General features: G+C 40.0%; 1 protein-coding gene across 4 annotated transcripts in view; it reads left to right on the top strand.

Moving 5' to 3' along the window:
* The window catches only part of AFG2A (AAA ATPase AFG2A), a 275,103-nt gene that overhangs the window by 190,459 nt on the left and 62,451 nt on the right, over nt 1–22,193 (top strand). For all 4 annotated transcript variants that reach the window (XM_074338541.2, XM_074338542.2, XM_019741388.3 and 1 more), the window contains one exon: nt 3,378–3,542. In XM_074338541.2, coding sequence (XP_074194642.2) covers nt 3,378–3,542 — 165 coding nt within the window. The remainder of the gene's footprint in view (nt 1–3,377; nt 3,543–22,193) is intronic.

Here is a 22,193-nt window from a genome sequence, read left to right as displayed (position 1 = left end):
TCAATCCCTCAAGTCCCACAAGGGATGGTGGGCTCTGCCCCCTGCAACTAAGGTTGAACAGGGCACCTTGAGCTGAGCTGCCGCTGAGCTCCCGGATGGCTCAGTTGGTTGGAGCGCGGGCTCTCAACCACAAGGTTGCCGGTTAGACTCCCGCAAGGGATGGTGGGCTGTGCCCCCTGCAACTAGAAAAACGGCAACTGGACCTGACGCTGAGCTGCGCCCCCCACAACTAAGACTGAAAGGACAACAACTTGAAGCTGAATGGCACCCTCCACAACTAAAATTGAAAGGACAACAACTTGACTTGGAAAAAAGTCCTGGAAGTACACACTGTTCCCCAATAAAATCTTTAAAAAAAAAAAAAAAAAATATCAGAGACCTGATTTCAGCCTAGTTTCTGCCATTTATTGTGTGATCTTAGGCCTCATTTTCTTAATAAGAGTATGACAATATCTACTTCCTGGGATTTGAAGGAATAGTTAAGTGAAATACAGTACATGAACAGTGCTTTATAGATACTAAGAGCTATATAAATATTAATGTTATTTGTCTTATATGATATGTTTAACAATTTGAAAATATATATTTATTGGAATCTTCCTAATTTCCTGAATCCTGTATTTGTTTTAGGTGGGGGAGGAAGTGATCCCCATGGTTTAAATGCACAGTTTTGAATTCTATGATAAAGTACATTTCAAAGAAGCTAATTATGCATCATTTCTAATGAATTAATGTTAGGTAGGCAATAGCCTGCAAATCATTAAAGCATTTACTTCTGAACAAAGGAAATATATTTACTACGTAATTGTTCATCACTTTTTGCTTGATTATTTGTCCATAACTTGGGAATTAAGAGCTTTCTGGTAGCCACTCACCGTGTTCTAGGTATTGCGACATGTGCAAAAAGTATGTAACAGCATTTTCCAAAGCGAAAGTGGAATATTAGCTTTTGAGATGTTCTATGATTGGAATTTGGGAATTCAGAGTATAATTTCTTTATACGACTACAGCCCTCGCTTGGAGGTTTTTGATATCCGTTAGTATAGGCTCCAAAAATCCCTGCACATGGAAACTTATTTATTTTGTTTCTACCCAGTATTTCCCAAACTTATTTAACAAGAAAACCCTTTTTTCATTATATCTGTTCACATTTGCTGCCGTGTTTTATGAAGCACTGGTATGAGATATGGTGGTATTGATAAGTTTACCCTGTGTGAAAGCTCATCAGCTAGTCGGCCTCTGTTCATGGAGGCTGCTGGCAAAAGACATGAGACTCTTAGGTCAGAGAGAGAGGACAGTTTATTGCTGACAGAATATCTTCAATTTTTGTGCCGGTTCCCTAAGAACTGGTCCCCACAAAGCAACCATATGAGGTTTTGATGTTTGCATTTTCTGTAGTGTTTTATGTATGTATGGTTCCAACTATATTTTCAGGGCCCTGTGTTTTCTTTGGTTGGTTGGTTGGTTGGTTGGTTGGTTGGTTGGTTGGTTGGTTGGTTGGTTGGGGTTTTTTTGCTTTTGTTTTTAATTAGGTGTTCATGCCTGAGTTCCTGTCTTTACTTCTGTCACATCTTCTGTCTGGATACTTCACCTTGAAAAGTGCACATGTAGAAATGTATTCATTATTTATGAGGGAGTATCTCTTAAATCTTCAAGAAATGCCAGTTGTGATTATGCCAGCAATGAGAGTAATGTTTTGGAGGTGGAAATAGTCTACATTTTGGGAGGTGTTTCACTTATAGTGCTCTTTATTTGTTCCTAAAGATTCAATTTTCCAATTTATGTCATTTCCCTTCAACCTGAAGAACTTCCTTTAGCATTTTCTGTAGTGCAGGTCTGCTGGAAACAAATTTTCTTGGTTTTATTTTATCTGAAAATGACTTAAATTTATTGTTTTTTTTTTCATTACTGAAGGATATTTTCACTGGGAATAAAATTCTAGGGTGACGTTTTTCTTCTTTCAGCACTTTGAAGATGTTGTCCTACTGGCTTTGCCCTCCATTGCTTTCATGGAGAGTCATTATTGATTCAAACCATTGTTCCCTGTATTCAGTCTGGCAGCTTTCAAGATTTTCTTTGGTTTTTCAGCACTTTGATTATGATGTGTCCAGGTGTGGTTTTCTTTGTATTTTGTTTGAGAGTCATTGAGCTGCTTGATTATGGAAATTTATGTTTGTTTGCCAATTTAGGGGAAGTTTTAGCTCTTTTTCTTAAGATATTTTTTTCTGTCTCTCTCTTTCCTTCTGGGACTCTGATTGCACATATGTTAGACCTTTTGATATTGTCCCACAAGAGTGAACTTTTAAGGTAAATCTTTCCATTTCACTGACCTACTTAAAACCTTCCAGTAGCTTCTCCTTACAAGTAGAATACAATCCAGAATCTTCAGTCTTTCAATTATGACCTGCCTATGACTATCTCTCTGACCTCATTTCCTGCCTCTTTTCCTGTACTCACGGTGTCTACCACACTGGGCTTTTTTTTTCCTCTGGAACATACCAGTCATTCTTGCCTTTGCACTTGACATTCCCTTTACCTTGAATGTTCTTCCCCTAGATCTTTGTATGGCTGACTCCTTTGGGAATCTGTATCAGTTACCTCCTTAGAGAAGCTCTCTCTCCTACCCCAACCAAAAGCTATCCATCCCTTTAGCAGCCACACACACACACACACACATTTTTTATCTGTATCTGTTTTAATAGCTTCATTGAGATATGCTTCACAAACCATAAAATTCACTCATTTAAAATATACAATTCAGTGGTTGTTAGTATATTCACAGACGTGTGTAACCATCACCGCAATTTTGCACGTGTCTATCTTATTCGTGCTATTTCCTAGTACCAAGAACAGTGTCTGGTATATAATGAATGCTCACTAAATGTTTCTAAATAGATGAATTCATTTAGAAGACAATTTAGGCAGTAGCCACCAATAAAATGTGAGAAGTTTATTTGAGTACATTCAGTGCTAGAGGTATTCTTGTATCAGAGCTGTGCTATTTGAGGGCTCTCTGAAACAGCTTAACCCACACTTTAAGTGTTACTGCAGGAAGTTACAAAAAATCTGTTGCTATAATGAATGCAAGTCATATTTGCATTCCCCTGAAAGAGAATAATTTAACTTATCTGACCGTTGCTGAGGAGCAAAAAGCCTCTCAGAAATGCTGCTTTTCTACTTTCAAAAGACTCTGAACATTGTTTATTGGTTTGAATCTTTGCAGTAGATTGCAGAGTGTCTAGTATGTATTTTATTTACTAATCACGGGTAATAGTGGTGAGTCAGGAGGTCCTGGACATCCCCTTTCCTTGGGCACCAGTCACATGCAGTGTCAGTTCTGAGCCTGCTTAACCAGCATCACCCCATCTTCTTTCCAGGCTCTGATGCGGCCTGGAAGAATCGATAGAATCATCTATGTGCCTTTACCAGATGCAGCAACAAGAAGGGAAATATTTAACCTGCAGTTTCACTCTATGCCAATCAGTGAGGATGTTGACATGGATGAACTTGTCCTCCAAACGGATACCTACTCAGGAGCAGAGGTAAGAAGGTTCTTCTCAGAACATCTGGGTGGGAGGAAAGTGGCGGCTTGGGGTCATGAGCAAAAAGATGTTTGATGCCAACTGTTTGAAATACCTGTATATTAAGGAATCTTAAAAGCGGAAACGCACTACATGACAGGTCATCACTAAATTAAATTGCATGTTACCTGGCCTCTGTGATATCGCCACTGTTTTACATTTCCCAAAATGTAGTCTGTAGAGGAGTCGCATAAAATAGTGGCGAGAACAGTGGGCCAGCAACAAGCAGGGTCTACTTTGGGGCTTCTGGATACAGTAGCTTCCAGCCACGTGCGCCTGTCTGAACTTCTGATTTCTTGACCTACCAAATGGGAATGATATACAGCCGTTCCTCCTGTTTTCTCATAAAGATCATAAAAGTAAATTAAGACATCATGCAAGCACTGTGAACTGCAAAAGTCTTGGCAAAGAGAGTGTAATACTATCACCTTTTGTCATTCTGGGAAATTATCTCCGTCTACTTGTGTATTAACAAAGATTCTCTCATAAAATCTATAAAAGCAACAGACAGTCTGCCTTTAACTGTGAAAATATACTCTCAATAAGAACAGCAAGACCTCTGTGAAAATATGAAAGTTGTAAGTATGGCAGGTATATATTTTTTCTGTCCGTAGCAACTCTTAGGCTGTTTTTATTTACAAAATAAAATTCCATTAAGATAATTGTGCATCTTTCTACATGCATTTCTTTAGAAAAGGATAAACTGTATTCTCAACACAACAATATCTCCTGAATACCACTGATAGGGATTTGTACTGGGAAATTAATATTTTTTAAGTAAGAACCTAAGATTCTTTTCATTTTGAATTACCCAGCAGATGGGGACTGCATATTCTATTTAGCTTGCTGTTGGTTTTTATCTGTCTTCTGTAAAAACCAGAGATGAACACATATTACATCAGTGGTAGTGCTCAGAGAGTCCTGTGGGTAAGTTCATGTGTGGAGTTGGACTTGGTGTATCACAAAGTCATTGCTAATGACAACAACCAAAATAAATTCCAGATTTCACTGTTTTGTCTCAAGTATGAACTCTGTATATTTGATTTTCCCCCTTTAGGTTTTTCAGTTCCACTGGAGGGGGCGGGGGCGGGAGGGGTTCGCGTGCCATGTAGTAAGTAGCTGGAGAGGCAGTTGGAGTGCGTTGACTTTTAAGTCCTGTCTGAAACAATCGTCCTGTGAGCATCTCTGGGCATAACCATCCCAAAGTTAAAAGAAGCAAATAGCTGCTGCTGACTGACTGCTCCAGCTATTCTAGATTCAGCAGTGAGATTCAGTTTTTGATGTGAGACCAGGCGCTGGCATCATGTATATAGATATGTCAGTTTAGAGGAAACGGCAAGGAGAAGAAGCCATAAATCTCTCACTTGAGCTGAGTGAAGTGGAAGAGCAGTTAGAAGGCATCAATGTGCTTTTCTCACTTTGAAGTAATTTATGGTAGTAACATAGAAGAGCTAAACAAAAATCAAAGCAGTGAGGTTCTGTCTGGCTGAAAGGAAAAAACTCCCATGGTGCCAGGAATCATTGTACCAGCTTGCTAGTTCTTAGGTAGTGCATGCCTTATATAGTCTAAAATATAAGCACATTGATTTCTGCTTAATATTTATATCAGGTCTTCTAAAAGTAGTCACAGGAAGAGTAACAAGAAGTGCTCTTCCTCGTCGAATTACATTTTTGTGTCCCATAATGTTGGGTCGGGGAGGGTATCCCACTGTGGTCCTAATTATCATCAGTATATTATTACAGCTTTATAGAAATTGTGTTCTGGAGCTGTATCGTAGTAATTCTGGGGTTTACAGTTTAGACAGTACAGGCTAGTATCACATTTTGGGGGTGTTTTTTTTTGGAAGGGGATGGTGTGCGTGTGACTATTTAGGTAGTTCACACAGATGCCATATTGTTTGAGAACTACTATCATTTTTTTTAAGTCTTAAAGTTAATAAATAGGAAATATAAGACATAAAATTTAGCTTCAGATTAAATATAAGATCTCTTCTTTTTCTTCCACTCCATCAGAGTGAAAATGGTGCTACGATATTGAGAGCCAAAGTTCATTTTGATTTTTCTTAATAGTAAAACAAATTCAAAGCTGGACTTCAGTCCTGACTCCTACAGACTCGATGCTTTACCATGGCTGTAACTGATTTATTTCCTCCCCAGCTAAGGCCATGTCCTTCAGCAGAGGACCTACTACATGGTACATATTTAACACGTAACTAAACTGGGGAAAAAAAGAAAAAAGATTTTCAAAATTATGAAGCTATGACATAGTACATATTTAAGAAACACTTAATAAACTGAGGGGGGGAAAAGGAAAAAAAGATTTTTAAGGTTATATTTAGGAAAAGTAGATCTCCATTCTCACTTGTCAAGAGAGGAGCCCTCTAACTTCGTAGCAGTACACCCAGCCACGGGCACAGCCACAGCCACTCTTTCAGAGTTGGCCACTTTGGGTATAAAATGAAAACAGATGAATTAATTGTCTTTATAGGAGAGTAGTATAATCAAAGTTACATAAAGGTATTTTATGTAATTGTACACTGTTAGCTGTATGAGTAAGAATTTGGCCAGGTGAACCAGAGAGGAGGAAATTGTTGACAGTCTGTTTTTCACAATCATAAAATCCTTGTTTTAACTGTAATGAGTGATTTTCATGTTTTAATTAAAATGTTGTAGAGGATGATTCGAATGGAGATGACACTGGTGGTACTTTTAGTGACTGTAATGGAGGCTTTTTAAAAAAAAAATATTTTCATTCCACTTGGTGCTTTCTTTTGCTCACTCCACCTTGTTGCATAAAAGCTTACACAGACCCAGTGTTTGAAATAACTTCCTACACCTTCTGGGTTACCCCATTGTCTCTCCCTGGAGAGGGTGGCCAAAGAATTGAAGCATTTCTGTAATCCTCAGGAAAGTCCCAAGAGGAACTTTGTCGCCAGTTGGAGGGAGTTTGGGTCACTGGGGAGCCCCCTTGGAGGCTGGCAGGCAGCATCCTTCAGCTTCCCAGCCTGCCACTCCCCAGTGGCCAGAACCTCTTTGTCTCTGGCTTCTTGGCTGTAGCTCCCCGTTAATGGAAAAACATGTTGCCATTTAAAAGCAGATGGGAATTCAGTTCAGGAGGAAATAATAAGTCTTTTTTGGTTGTAGCTATTGTTTTCTTTCACTTTGATTTTTGTTTTTTAAGTTATTTGTAGCAGATTCCACTTCGTTTTTTTCATTTGTCTTTTATCAAATTATCCTACTTTAAGGAAAACTTTTACCCACTGACAGGAAACCCACAATCACAAATAAATGCACATGAAAGCCGTAGCTGGGTCCATCCCCAGTGGGCCCTGTGCTTGGGGACAGGGTGATGAGTAAGAGACATGAGTTCCTCTCTGTAGGATTTGCTGACACCGCCAACAACTTACATCTATAAAATCAGGGTTGAATGTTTATTTGCATTTGAATATTATCCTCCTTTAGTGATTATCTCATCGAGTGAAAGTGAGACTGTAGCTAAGGGCCAAGTGTCACCTATAGATTTTATAAAGAATATAGCATTTATTCCATGTATCAAGATTGGAGGATTCAACTTCCAAGAGAGGCAGTAAAGTAGTGGGGAAAAAAAAAATTTTAATGTTGCAGTTGAGTAGACGTTAACAGAATCGTAGCTCCTTTCTTTCAGAGTGTTTCAGGCAAGTTTTTTAACTTCTTTGAAACCTTATTTTCCTCATCTATCAAATACCTGTGTGACGGAAATGTGTTGAAGTTTAAACGAGATAAGTGTCAAAGCGCCAAGACACAGCGCCTGAGGCGCAAAGAGCGCCTCCTAGTGGTCACTGCCCATGTCTCGTCCGCCGTCAGCTCTGTTCCCTTTGCTCCCAAGGGCTGCGCTGCGGCCACCGACGGTCCTGTTTGTTAACGCGTTGCCTCAACCGCCAGGTGATTTACCTGAAAGCTAAATGACAGCTGTGTTTGCCTCGTAACCCTGTCCTTCAAAATAATAACGTAAAAAATCTGCTTCGCGTGGTGATTTTTTACCGTAATCTTATGTGACCCTAGCTCTAGACAGTCTTTTTAAAAGCAATTTGAGTTCAATACATTTCACACTTAAGTTTTCAAAAAACTTTTAACTTCATGTAAATTTAGTCTGTTTATCCCTATTTTACTCAAATGATGTGTCGTGCCCCGAATTCTGTTTTGTGGTCTGTGTCCTACTGGGTCTAGTAATAGCTCAGGGTCTGCGTGCCAGCTTGACACTAACGAGTCCCCTTCCAGGGTGCGTCGTTCACTCGGGTAGGGCTCTGTGCTCCGCACTTGAACTGTCGCGGCCAAAGGAGAGCCTTCACATTTCTTCTGACGTCCTTTTTTCTCCCACGTAGTGAAAACAGGAGGAGCAAGGCCCCCTTAGGAGAGCTTTGCTCTTCCTGCATGAGTCTCTTAAGACAGTTCTCCCCAAACTGAAAATCAGGCGCAATGTACATATTAGACTCTGATCCAGTTTAACTATCTGACCCGCCTAACAACACATCTGAGATAGGACTGAAGGCCCTGCAGGGGGACAGGACACCTTGAGGCCGGGCCACAACCCATCTGATGAGTGTTGTTAGAGAGGGAGCAGCCGGCATACGTGTTCCTGTCCCCTAGGGAAGCCGAGGCCCCAGGACGCTGCCACCTCCTGTGGTCTCCCGGCCCCTGTGTGTCCCCAGTCAGAGTGTCCTGTGAAACACGCTGGCACACCAAGTGTGCCGTTCTGACTGGAGATCTTTGTTCTCACGCCACTGTTTCGTGTGCATTGACCCTAAAGTTCTATATGTGTACCTCAGGATTTCTAGTCTCTGCTTACGCAGTCTACTGAAGTCCTGCTTCTCCTTTACAAAACCATCACGACCACCCCACTTGGAAAGGGTTTCTCCTTTGTACTCCTTTACACTGATGCCTTGTTTAGCGTATTTTTCTTTGCAGTTATTTTAATATGAGCATCCACCTCGTCGTCCCCAAACAAACTAGATTCCCTGCGGCAGGAATCAGGTTTTGTACTTCTTGGAGTCCAGTAAAGCAACCAACATCTCACACTCTGTCAGTGGGTGTTAATACTGGATGAATGGTAGGTTTATGTGTTGATTCCAAGTTATTTTACCAACAAAAAATGAATGTCAGTTTTAACATTCCCCGGAATGGCATTTTCTGGTTTTAAACATCTGTGGGCATTGTCTGAGCACCTTCACATGGAGCAGTGCCGTAGAAGAGAACCAGAGCCAAGCAAAAACTATTAATGTGTCTGACGTCTTCCAGCCAATAGGTGACAAAACTAGCTCTGTCAACCCCTCATGGTCTCTTTGTGCCTCTGAGTCAACAGAAGAATCTCTGAAACTGGTTCTTTGTTGCCACTGACGTCCCTGAATCTTTGATAAAGGTTTGCCTGCTCCTGTGGACACTGACTCAGCAAACTAGACAGCAGATAAGAAACATCTTGACTACTTTCCTGTGTGCTTGGCCCACATTTGGTGACTTTGTTGGTGTCTTCCTAAAAAAGTATAAGCTACTTGAGGTTAGGAACTGTGTTTTTCTACATTCGTTTCCTGTATTTCCCAGGTGTTGTGAATGAGACCTACAGTTTAGAGGGAAAGATATAAAAAACAACCAGTTCTATGTACTGTGGTTTTGCTGCCTGATGAGCAGGATACTGGAGGAGAAAGAGGTTTTGCTGGTGATGAGCAGGATACTGGAGGAGAAAGAGGACGTAACTCACACTGGCTGGGATGGAAGGAGGGGGGATGGTTCACAGCTAGAAGGGGAGAGCGGATGTGAGTGTCGTGGGTGAGTAGGAGTTCCCCAAGTCGGGCAGGGCTGGGAAGGGAGCGTTCTTGGCAGGTAGAAAGGCATAAAAGAATATGGCGTGTTCTGGATTCAGTTCAAGTTTGAAATGTGACGGGAAAAGGGTCTGGGTGTGGAAGTACTCGATGATGAAGCGGGAAAAGTAGGTCAGACAATGTGAAGGGCCTTGGGTATCATCTGACCTTGATTTTGTCCTTTAAGCAATGGAGAACCACTAAAACTTTAATAAGAAATGTTGTGGTCAGATTTGTGTTATTGGAAGGTGGCTGGCATTTGTGTCCAAAGCCACCACTAGCTAGCCTACCGAGCACCTTTCTGTGAATTATGACAATGTGCTTCTTCACCCTACTTGGTGACAGCTTCCATCCCGGGCAGACAGCTTGTCAAGTATAAGCTTCCATGAACGTCCTTGTTTCGGTGAAGTCCTTATTCGGCCGCTCAGCTGGGCACCCTTTTGTAATGCACAACCTTCCCGTCATGACAGGCTGTCTCCTTTTTGGCTTACCCGCTTTTTAATGCCCCTCACAGTACCTAGCACAGCATCTCACGCAAACTTGGTATGTATTCATTGAATAAACAAATTTAAATTTTGATCCCAAGCTGATAAACTACTTTCTGTGACTTCAAGATTTGCTTCCGGATGGGGTGGCTAGTTGGCTCAGTTGGTTAGAGTGCTATGCTTGTAACACCAGGGTTGCCGGTTCGATCCCCGCATGGGCCAGTGTGAGCTGTGCCCTCCACAAGTAGATTGAAACAACTACTTGATTTGGAGCTGATGGGTCCTGGAAAAAACACACTTAAAATTAGATAAATGTTGGGAAAAAAAAATTGCCTCCTGAGCCTTCGGACAGAAATGTTCTGTGAATGGGATAAATTGGAATTTTAAAGATGTCTTTTGTGCAATGTTAGCATATTAAACCTACCATGAGGTGCGGCCCCTGTTATGAATGCCCAAATACAGGAAGTCAGATGGATTATGTCCTCTGAGCCATATTATAGTAGCACTTGTAGCTTTGAATATAAGCTCTGAGAGTGAATACGTTATCGCTTCAGCTCTGTTCAGTTGCTGCAATATGGCTGCCCTGTTATAAATGAATCATGATCAATCCTTCAGAGCAAAAATCAGAATATATTAAAAGCAGATATTTAGACTACCTTTTAAGCCAGCCCTCCACCCTTCCCCTTCTCCACTGCTTTGCAATCTACATACTAAGACGTTTGGTAAAAGCGAAAACCTAGACCGTAGTCCCACCTGGACCACTTACTACAGTGTTAGTTTGGCCAAATCAGTTATCTCTAGAGCTCAGTGCTCATAGTTTAATAAGGAATAGTTATATGATCTCTATGACCCTTTCTAGTGCTAAAACACTGTGTGGTTATATACCGGTCATAGATTAAATTAATTGTCCCTTAGGGCTTGGACCTCCAGACGTAGGGTTATGTTTTCCTTATAATGCTTCTAAAAAACCTGGGATCTTGGGATCTTGGTCAGTGTCTGTAAATACTTGTCTGTGGCCCAGAGATCCTAATCGTGACATGAGGAATGGGAATCAAAGACACTGACAGTGCACAGAGTTCAGATTTTAATAAAATTCACCTTGGCAAACTTTTACAATTTTCCACTGAATGTTCAGAGATTCCCAAGCCCAGTGATTTTTTTTTTTCCCTGAGACCTTTGATTTTTCTGCTTTTCAACAGAACATGTACTCAAGTCCAATATGACTCTGGAGCATCAGGATAAAAAGTGTTATAAAGTGGAAATATGCAACAGCCCGCTTTTTCCCTAAACTGTTTGTTAGGAGAATAAGTAAAAGTTTCAAAGTTATGATGTTGTTCATTTTAAGTTACAGTTGTTAAAATTTCCAGTTTGTGGAGATGTAAACATTCTCTGTTTCCAAACTTCAGCCAATTTCTGTGAAATTGGCAATAAAAGAAACTTCGTTCAGCTTACCTGAAGGCTATCTTAGGATGTTTACAGCAAAGTCAAGCAACCTCCAGAACACGCTGTGCCGCCGTACCTGTAGTACTGACTCCTTGCCAGGTATTTAAAACTGCTGTCAGATGACAGGAAGCATTAGTCAGAAAGGAAAGGGATGTTGACTAGAGGCTGGCTGGCAACAAACCTAATACAGCATTTATAATCAAATCCTGCAGCCCCTTTCTGGGGAAGCAGTATATCAAGGCAACAAGTTAGTCAAGACCTACCTGCTAAGCTGGTCCCTATGCCTGGTGTCCAGGCTAAGTCTGTATCTGGAGAACTACTCAGTCCAGTAGTAATGCTAGCTGACCATTTTAACTTCCACCTTGTTCCTCCTCTTCCAAAGTCTCAGTCTTTCAGTTGACTCCTGATGGCTCTCTGGAATTGTTGCACACACATTTAATCTGTGCTTCTTTATCTTCAAAAGAGTGATAAAATGTGAGGGTTCTACCAACTTGAGAGAAGCTTATGATTTAAAAAAGATGTGTAAAGCGTTCTGTTAATTCCATAGTGTAGATTCTGGTAGGGTTGAATATTTTTGTTTGGTTATTTGAGGTGATCTGTGTGTGAAAAGTATGGCACTATACGTATGTGAAAGCTGCTTTCTTTAAAAAACATTGTGTAGATGTGAAACTGCATTATAGTTAAGCAAATGGGTTATGGAATATGGAATGAGAAAGATCTAAATCCAGATGCCAAGTCTTTCCAGTTCCTAGCTTGTGACCAGTTTCCTTATATGTAAATTAGAGTAAGAGAGGTCTTTACATCACAGACCTGTTGTCCAAATTAGATGATGAAAGGTGCTTATCCTAGTAAGACATAGCAAGTACCCAACAAATCATTTTTGTTACATTTTTTATATTCAACAAATTTTATTTAACTGATCTCTAGTATAAAACAATCTATAATTTTTCCATATTTTGTTGCCTTAGATTTTATGAATACTCATAATGTGTTTTATGTGTATGTCATGTTTTTCATTTTAATGGTGTGTTCTTGAAATTCAAACTATATTTTATAGGTAGTTACATGCAGCATTTTTTCAGCTGGTTTATATTTATAAACATCTGTAATCTGTATTTTTATTTTGCCCTTGTTAAAGATATATACTGTTTTTTACTTTCAAGTGTATAAAGTTGTTTCTTTGTAAACTGTCTACATAATATCCCTATTTTAGCATATTTGTTAAGGTAATTCCTAGTTCATTGTGTGCAACTTAAATATTTTTTTAACCTAAATTTTATTATAATTAAGAAGAAAAAAGTGAACCTAGTAACTTTAGAAAACTGAGTTCTGTTTCTTCTAGAATGATCAGTTAGGAAATAAGCCTACGTCATTACTGTGCCCTTTCACTTAGGTTAGAATTGAACCCAAATATTTAGGTAAGGCTCAGAAATCTAACATTGAAGTCCAAAGCACTGCATGTTTGTCATTGGTGTTCGATGGTGACATAAGGATGGTCTCATTCTTCGTTGCCAAATGACAGTAATTCTGAGTTCTCAAAGGTGTCATTCTGCTAAAACATTGCTCAGAGTCTGTAAGATGGTTTTAGAGTTGCAATGAAGTTGTTAAATTGTTCTTAAATATAACCTCCACTAAGGTTTGGAAATTTAAAAACAGAATCTAACCTTGCCTTAGGCCAGAAAGAAAAGTAGAAGGTGAAGATTTGCATGACTCTCTTTTTTTGTTTTGTTTATGTTTTTAACCTCAAAATATTATTTCTGATATTGTTTATTAATATCTAGCTCTCTTTTTGCTATTAAAATCTGGAAAATGGGGTTTGCTTTTATATTTGGAGGAAAATTTTCCTATTTATTTAGGAGCAAAAACCCACCAGGTAAAGTGCACATGCGACTTATTGTGGAAGTTCCAAATCATAAATTAGTTATTTTCCCTTTTCTTAGGACTTTTTTTTAAAAACCACTTAAACTGTTTTTGGCATTTGGACAAGACATTCTTTCAATAGTAGCAAAAGTAGCCCCTTGGCATATTTTTATTCACTTCAAAAGAATCTGTAAGGAGTGGTTTTATATTTAAGAAGTAAGAATCGTTTTCAGTTTGCCTAGCATTAACTTCTTGCCAGAATTCTTAAAAATCTAAAAGGTCAAACAAATACTCTTATGTGTAAAAAAATAGTAGTCCCAAGCATTTCTTTTTTCCCCTATGTCGTAAGTGTGTCACAACTGGAGATTAGGGGGGAAATGAATCTGAAAGTTGTCAATTCAAGATGAACTTTCTTGTTATACATCAGCACACAGAAGCTGATCTGATGTTTCATTTGTGGCTTCATTCTAGTTTAATAAAGACACTTCCACTGTGAAATTAATATTATGTACCTGCTGTGTACAGCACATCAGAAGCTTACTGCCAAGTCTAGCTTGTTTTTGAACCCTACAGGAATATTTTCCTGGGTGAATAGAGTGCAGTTGCTCGATCATATGGTAAGAATATATTTAGTCTCATAAGAAGCTAACAAGCCGTCTTCCAGTATAGCTTTGCCATTTTGTATTCCCATCAGTACTCAGAGAAAGGTCGTGTTGATATCTTCGCCAGCATTTGATGTCTGCGTCTTAGATTTTAGCCATTGTAATATGCATATGGTGGTATCTCAGGATTAATGTGCAATTCCATGATGACATGTGATGTTTAGCATCTTTTCATGTGCTTACTTGCTATCTGTATATCTTCTTTGGTGAGTTGTCCATTCAGATTTTTAAGCATTTTTTAATTGAGTTGTTTTCTTATTGCTGAATTTTAATAGTTCTTTGTGTATTTTGGATACCACTCTTTTATCAGGTTTGTGTTTTCTGAAGATTTTTCTCCCAATCTGTGGTTTATCTTTTCACTCTCCAAACTGTGTCTTATAGCGCAAAAAATTTTAATTTTAGTGAAGTAATAATTTCTTCTTTCAAAATATATTTAGTAAGATATTAAATGTACTCTTTCTATAAAAAGAGATCAATTTGGAATCAATTTCTGGTTTATAACTCTTGGTAGATAAAAATCACATATTTGCTCAATAGCTTACTGTTATCCTCATTTTATAATTGTGATTATTTATAACTTTTAATGGCAAGGAAGAATTATTTCCTCAAAGAACTGTTAGCCATGAAGAAAACCATGCTTTCTTATTTTGAACATTACGCTAGTGTATTTGAATCAGATGTTTCCACCCACGTGAATAGAAAAACATTTTCCTCAGAAACTGGGACTCCCTACTCTACGGGAGTGGCTTTAACTTGGGCACATGTGGCACTTTATACATAGATCACATGCTCCACAATGGCCGTACTATATGCCCATGTTTTAAAACACAGGGTGACTGCACTAGGAGGTCACAGATGAGGGGAGGGGCATTCTACATGAAGAAGTGCATTATAGAGATAAGTCTTCGCGTTTTGAACGTGTTTTCTGACTCACGCACCTGGTCACATCGCACATTGGCAATGATTAATAAGTTCTGCTGCTAAGTCATTTTATGACGTTGGGCAAATCTTAACCTCTTTGTATTTCACCTTGCTTTTATTGAATGAAATCATTTCTGAGAGCCTTTCTGTCTTTGCAGTTCTGAGGTTTTATATCCACTTGTGACTCATATATTGCATTACTACCTATTACTTTTGAACTATTAGAGCCAGGGCTAGGGGAAACTGTCCACAGAAAACACAGTTATGCCCACATTGTAGAATAGTAAGACAGAAATGTAAAGCAAGTAATTTTTTTCATGTATGCTATACATTCAGCTTTTTAAATCTTATTCAAAAGAAAATTGAGGATTTTGAAATGATAGTAATTTGCTGGCATCTCGTTTGGAATTATATCAATAGAATATATCCTGGTGGGTATAAAGCAGCAAAATACAATCATGCTCTGGAAATCTCCCTGTATTAGAAGAGCTCAGAGCATAACACTGATAGGGCGTGATTCTTCTTGCTTTTCCCTATGAGGAAAGCCAGGGGCCACAGCTACCATCATACTCAGCAGCAAACAGCCGAACGATCAGAACGAGGCCAGGACGCCCTCTCTTGCCACTTCTGTTCAGCATCGTTTTGAGAGCACTAGCCAGAGCAGTAGGCAGGACAAAGAGAGAAAAGGCATTCACAATGGAAAGGAAGAAATAACACTGTCACTATTTGCGGATGACATGATTTTATATATAGAAAGCGCTAAAGACTCCACCAAAAAACTATTAGAATAATAAACGAATTCAGTGTAGTTCAAAGGTACGAAATTAATGTGCAAAAATCGGTTGCATTTTATACACCAAAAACAAACTACCAGAAAGAGAAATTAATAAAACAACCCCATTTATAATTGCACCAAAGAGGATAAAATGCCTAGAAACAAATTTAACCAAGGACGTGAAAGACCTGAACACTGAAAACCATAAGACGTTGATGAAAGAAGTTGAAGAAGACACAAATAAATGGAAATATATTTCATGCTCATGGATTGGAAGAATTAATATTATTAAAATATCCGTACTACCCGAAACAATCTAGACTCATTGCAATTCTTATCAAATTTCCAATGGCATTTTTTCACAGAAATAGAAAAAACAATCCTAAAATTTGTATGGAACCACAAAAGGTCCCCAATAGCCAAAGCAATCTTGAGAAAGAGGAACAAAGCTGGAGGCACTGTGCTTCCTGATTTCAAACTGTACTACACCAGCTGCCAAGTGTCACCCATGCAGACAGAGTGGCCAGTTGGAATTTTAGTGCCTCATTCCTAAATATGAATGGGAAACAAAGGATCACCAGTATTCGAAGAAAGACTAATATGAAAGACACTCTCAAACAAATGGAAAATCGAGACAAGGGAGCCAATGAAAAGAGAGATAAGAAAAAGATAGTACAACCATGAAACGAGCACAGAGGCTCTACCAAAAAAATATTCCATTGTTCCTTAATTGAAATTCTTTAATGTTCAGGTAGAAATTAAAAAAAAAAAAAAATGCAATAAAAGAATTGGGGAAAAGTTAAGTAAGTCTCCCAGAAAATAAAACACAAGGACAAGGAGATGAGACTTGGAGAAATAGAGGCACATGACTCGTAGGAGTTTCAGAGAGAGCAGACAGAGATATCAGAGGAGAGAACACTATCCAAATTTCTTTCCAAGAACATAAGTTTCTAGATTGAAAGGTGGGTCATGCGTCTAACGTCAACCCATCACATACAAAGGGCAAAGAATTCGGATCACCGCAAGTTTCCAACAGCAGGAGTGGAAGCCGTAAGACAAGAGAGCTGTGCTTTTCTGTTTCTGAGGGGAAATGATTTCCAACCTAGAGTTCCATATCTAGCCAAACTTTGAAAGCAAATGTGAACATGAAATAAATACGTTTCAGACATTCAGGGTCTCAAACAAATTTATCCCCACGCACCTGTTTTTAAGAAGCTACTGGTAGATGTGTTTCACCAAAAACAAGGAAAAGACGTGGTTCCAGGAAATAGCAGTTCTACACAGGATAGTGATGAAGGAAAGTCCCAGGGTGATTGGAGAGAAGGTCCAGAAAAAACATTTTCAAGCTTCTCTATGTAAGCTGGCAAGAAAAAGTCCTATCAGGTTGAGACTATTTGGCTGACTTTGCTTTTCAATTGAGAATAAATAATAAGAAAGACAAGTAGGTGAAGATTACATCAACTACACTTGGAAACTGTAAAAACAAAATATTGTCTCAAAAAAATGAGCATATGTTCTTTCTGCATCTTTATTCCAATCCAGAGCTAGTTCTCCGTAAAAGCTTTATTTCAGAATTCAGTGTTAGTCTTTTCTGTCATTTTTTAAAAGATGAGAAGCTCCTAAGGATTTTAGTGGCACAACCCTTTCCTCTCTCTCAAATAACACTTATGTGGGAAGATCATTATAAAGAGATACGATGAGTCTGCTTTGGTTGGGGCCTGTCCCACCTACACACCTTTCCCTCCTCCTGCTGTGACCTCTGAGGCACCTTGGAAACTGCAGAGCAGTTTAAACTATTGCACTAGCTTAAAATGCCACTGAACACATGGTTTATTCCATCCTTATTTCTGACAACAGTAACCTGAGAACCCACCGTGTGATGAGGTCGAGCCGCTTTGTTGTACTGTGAGCCCGTGTGCCAGGCATCTGTGATGGAAGTGCGTGCAAAAATGCCACCCTCACAAGCTCACACGTATCTGATTGTAGCAGTCTCGTTTTTAATGACATGTCTATGCCTCAGTTTCAGACAGAAGTTGGAACCTCCAATTTTTACGTTCCTGGCATGTTTAGGTTTGACGTTGGTAACTCCTATTTCTTTTCCTGTGTAAGCATGAGCTGGGGCATCCGGACAGCGCTGCCTCTGGTGGGGAGCCTGCAGGTCAGGGGCCCCTCGTAATACAGCCTTTGTCCCTCGTAATGCTGTCCTTCTTTTTCCCATGTCACCCCTGTAAAAGAAACTGTTGACAGATTTATAGTTTTAAATAGCTTTCCAGATACTATCTTCTTTGGTAAATAAAACTAAAAGATGTGGTTAGAGAATAAAAACAGATAACTTAGTGTTAGGAGAATTTGAGTTTTTGTAGAGCGTAGCCATTATGGGATGCCTGTCGCATCAGAACTGAATCTGCCTGCATACCACAGCTTTTCAGTCTGAAAAACGATGTATCACTGGCGAGTGTTAAAAATGCCAGTGTTACGGCCTTTATTACCAGTGTGCCTTCTGTGGGGAAGGCTGGTTCCTAAGCAAACATTTTGTGAACTGGTTAGTGTTTCATATTTGCTTGTAAGGCTTAGACATAGAATGGAATGGTTATAAACCGTGTATGCTGTGTGATTTAAGTTCATGCTGCTTTCCCATTCACCTATTCCTTCTGCGTTCTCCAACTAAGAGGCGCAGAAAACATAGCGTATGAAATTAAAAGAGGACAGTAACATTTTAGAAACTCCACCCTTTATACCCCCACCTATAATTCTGAGCATGGAAGCCGTGGGCAGGTGCACATCTCAGCAAGTTACTTTAATCTGAAGCTGGACCACAGACTAATTAGAAGAGCTCTGGATCGCAGCTTCCGACGGCCGACGTGCGAAGCAGATGCACAGATCACCGTTTCAACTCAGACGGTATGTTTTTCTGTTGAGGACGATGAAAGTTAGTTACATGTGAAAGTCAGCAGAGCAGACCATCCTTTGCACCCACCAGTCACTCTCGAAGGGTACGTTCTGTGACATCTGTGACGCAACAGAGCAGGGAGTCAGTCATGTCCGCAGGATAACTAAGTGGATGGACCCCAATCAGCGTGAGCGGCGCTGTCCTTGTAAGTGCCCCAGCTCAGGACTGACTTTCCAGGCCAAACCATTACTTAGACAAACCTCTGAGGAAAACGGTGCCTTCCCGACTTGGCAGGAAAAGAATAGTTGGAGCGGCATTAGGATGTTCTTCTTTTTTATCTGGTTTTCCACCCGTGAAACAGTTAAAAACATCCGTTATTATTTTCCTTCTTTTTTTTTTTTAATTAAATGAGGATCCTCTTGTTATCAGGCATTGAGGGCACTGGTGAAATCCTGCCGGTGGGGACACAGTGCACAGCTCCTGACGGTCCCTCGGCTTTGGCAGTGCTCGGTTACTGTGGCCTGATATGGTGGCCTCACCTGCCAGCCTTGTGTTATACAGCTTTTCATGCAAGGGTCACGGCTTCGAGGCTGTCTGACCGCTGTGGGGTAAGCTTTCCTCTTGCTCTCTCTTGGTTTCTGACTGGGACATGAATAAGATTTCCTGTACTCATTTGTAAAGGTCTAGAATAATCAGTATTCCACATGCTAAGAAACATGATGACAGTAACAATAAAGCACTGCAGTACACAGTGCGCTTCTGTGAGGTGTTGGCAACAATTATCTTTCCTATCAGCTTATAAACGCTTCCCCAGTTAGCAAAGGCAGTGCGGAACTGCATCACTCAGTCTTGATGCCCAGATAGTACCAGTAGTCAGCGCGACGCTGTTGAGCTTCTGTCTGCCAGAAAATGTCTTGCTTTCCTTTTTCAAAGATTGGCTGTTGACAGATAACCCATTCTCTGAGCGTATGGATGTAATGAAGCTACCACTGTGAGTTCAATAGACCTTTCCTTCCTAAATACGCACAAAGCCCGTCCTTAGGGCTCTGCTGTTTGCACAACTGTGTGTTGAACCTGTGAGCGTCCCCTCCTCCTTCCTCCACGCCGCTTTGCTGGTTCCAGCATCGTCCCCCTCAGTCTCCAACACTGGATGCTAAATGGCTGTAGAAATTAGTTTGAGGTCACTTTGCTTGCAGTCATCTCACATCAGAACCCCACATACCAGCTGCAGTTATTCTCTGGGAAAGGCTCCAGAACAGCTGGAACTTCAGGAATTAGAGACAAGTTACCACCAAAAAGAGAACATGTCCATCTGTAGAAGCTTCTAAGGCCACGTGAGATAGAAGCCTCCTGGACCACTCACAGTGACTTCCACTTGAATTAGGTTATAAATAATTTTTGTTGGGAGAAAATGGTAGATAAATCCCCATAGCCACCAGATTCTCTATTGGCCTTTGTTGTACATTCAGTAGTCAGGTAACATACGAATAATACTAGTAATGTTTGCCGCAATTTTGTTGAGCACTTACTGTGTGCTAGACATAGTAAGTTATCTAATTTAATACAATAACCGTATCAGGTACAAAATCAGCATACTCATTTTACAGAAGAAACTGCAGCCTAAAGTAGTTTTTCAAGGTCTCACAGCCAATAACAGCTAATGGAGCCAAGATTTAAACCCAGTGTGACTCCAAAGCCTATGCCCTTATATCCTCATTTCCTTGCACAGCCAATATTTCTTAAGAATAGTTTTGAATGTTTTAGTGGTGGAGTTGGTGGGGGGGTGGAGAGGTGGAGACAAAGGTACTGACGGTGGAAGATTTCCTTCAAACCTTGAGGAAAATGATGTTTAACCTAGCATTGTGTGCCAAGCCAAACTCTGGAAATGTAAAGACTGAATCTTCTAGAAGGGACTCAACATGTACTTTTTTTTACAAAGTTAGTTAAGGTGTGTGTCAGCTAAACAAAGGAGTAACTCAAGAAATAGGAAGACATGGAAAGAGTAATCATGGAAGCTGTTAGGGTGACCGCTGTGCTGCAGGTCTAGAGTTAGTCACGTGGCGCAGGAGAGGGGCTCCATTGCCTGAGAGGCCAGGAGAGCCCAAATGTGGAGGAAGGAAAAGAATGTTAAGAGTGTATGTGCTGGGTTAGGAAGAGTCATTAGATAATGTACTGGAACATTCTTCATTAATTTTCAACTTTCCCATCAGTCTATAGACAAAGCTTAATTGTGCTCACAGAACTGAAGAACAGGACAGAGAGGTACATTCAAGAAAGTGACATTAGTATCCTACTATGACAAAGTAAGGAATCGAGATATATACTGATTGTAGTTAATGAAACAAGAAACAGAGATTAAAGTGTATTGTTTAACATTACAAAGATTTTTCAGAAAGGAAAGGGGAGGTATAAATAAGGTAAATATGGATGTATCATAATAAGACATCAATAGAGAATGTCTGAAATTGATAAATCAAGATTTAAAGGTAGGCAGCCACCAGAAGAATTAAAAATTAAAAAGTGTTACAAATTATTCGTCTAGGGCGTAGAATGGGGGTAGGACACAGAGAGCAAGGGGCTATTATTCTTTTTAATAACTTATTTTTTACTCATTATTTTAGCCATGTGCATGTATTCCTTTAAATGTGAAAAATTAATTTTGATTTTAAGGAAAAAATGCTGCCAATTATGGACCCATTTCACATTATCTTCATGTATTTCTGGGACAACTTGAAGTACCTTGACCAGAACCAAGCAAACCAGTCAACCTCAAGTTGGCAAGCTGTTAATCTGTGTGTCGTAGATACCCACTGGAAAATTCAGCTTCCTCTGCAGGTTTCCGGGATGAAATCTAACCCTCACGGAAGGGACAATTCACAAAAGTTTCAACATAAGTGGTGAAGAAATGCCGAGAGCTGTCCAGAAAGGGAAATAAAAATAAAGGCACTGGAGCTTGAAAGGAATCGGAGAGCTCATCCAATGGGGGAGGATCAGAACAGGCTCCGTAGAAAAGTTAACATTTAAAAGATAAGTACAGTGTTTTGTGAAGAGACTGTGGGAGAGACTGTATTTGAGGCAGAGAAGGCGGGGGCTCAGTAAAACCCAGTGCACACTGGGACATGGGTGTGTCAAGAAGTGTGTGAGGTGAGGCCCTAAAGGCAGGGAAGGGTTCTAGTGTACGGGGCCTAGGACGCGGCAGGCTGGAAGCCTGTCATTTAAGAGGGAAGCACAAGAGACCTTTTGATATCAAAGCTAATTAGTAGGAAAACTAATCTTGGAACCAATGGCTAGTCAGGAACTGTTACCACGTAAGAGTGGTGTCAAGTAGAAAGAAGACACTGCAAATGAAAAAGGAGAACAAGGAGAGTAAATGTCAACAATTACAAGAGTGGACAATTGATGAATTAGTAGGACTGAAAGTCAAGCATCAAAACTGACTCTAGCGTTTTCAGCCTGATGACTGGGCAAGTGGCCTTTCAGTATCAGCTGATATAAGAATAGTGTCAAGTTTCTATTTGTCCTAAGTGAGAGAAACTAGCTAGAACTAACTTGAGCAAAAACAAAAGAGACCAAACAAAGAATGTCTTCAAAATAGAGTATGCTGCAACAGAATTTAAGGACTAGGCCCTGCAACGGGAACTGTGACTGCTCTGCAGCCTCGAAGCTGAACCAGCTACTACCGGCAGGCAGCTCTGTCTCTCAGTTCCTAGTCCCTGGAGAAAGAATATGATTGGGCCATTTGAGT

This window comes from Rhinolophus sinicus, chromosome 15, assembly GCF_057876585.1.
Source record: "Rhinolophus sinicus isolate RSI-liver-muscle chromosome 15, RSI-T2T, whole genome shotgun sequence".
Lineage (NCBI taxonomy): Eukaryota > Metazoa > Chordata > Mammalia > Chiroptera > Rhinolophidae > Rhinolophus > Rhinolophus sinicus.
Note: the sequence above shows the minus strand (reverse complement) of the source record. Positions and strands in the feature narration are given on the sequence as shown.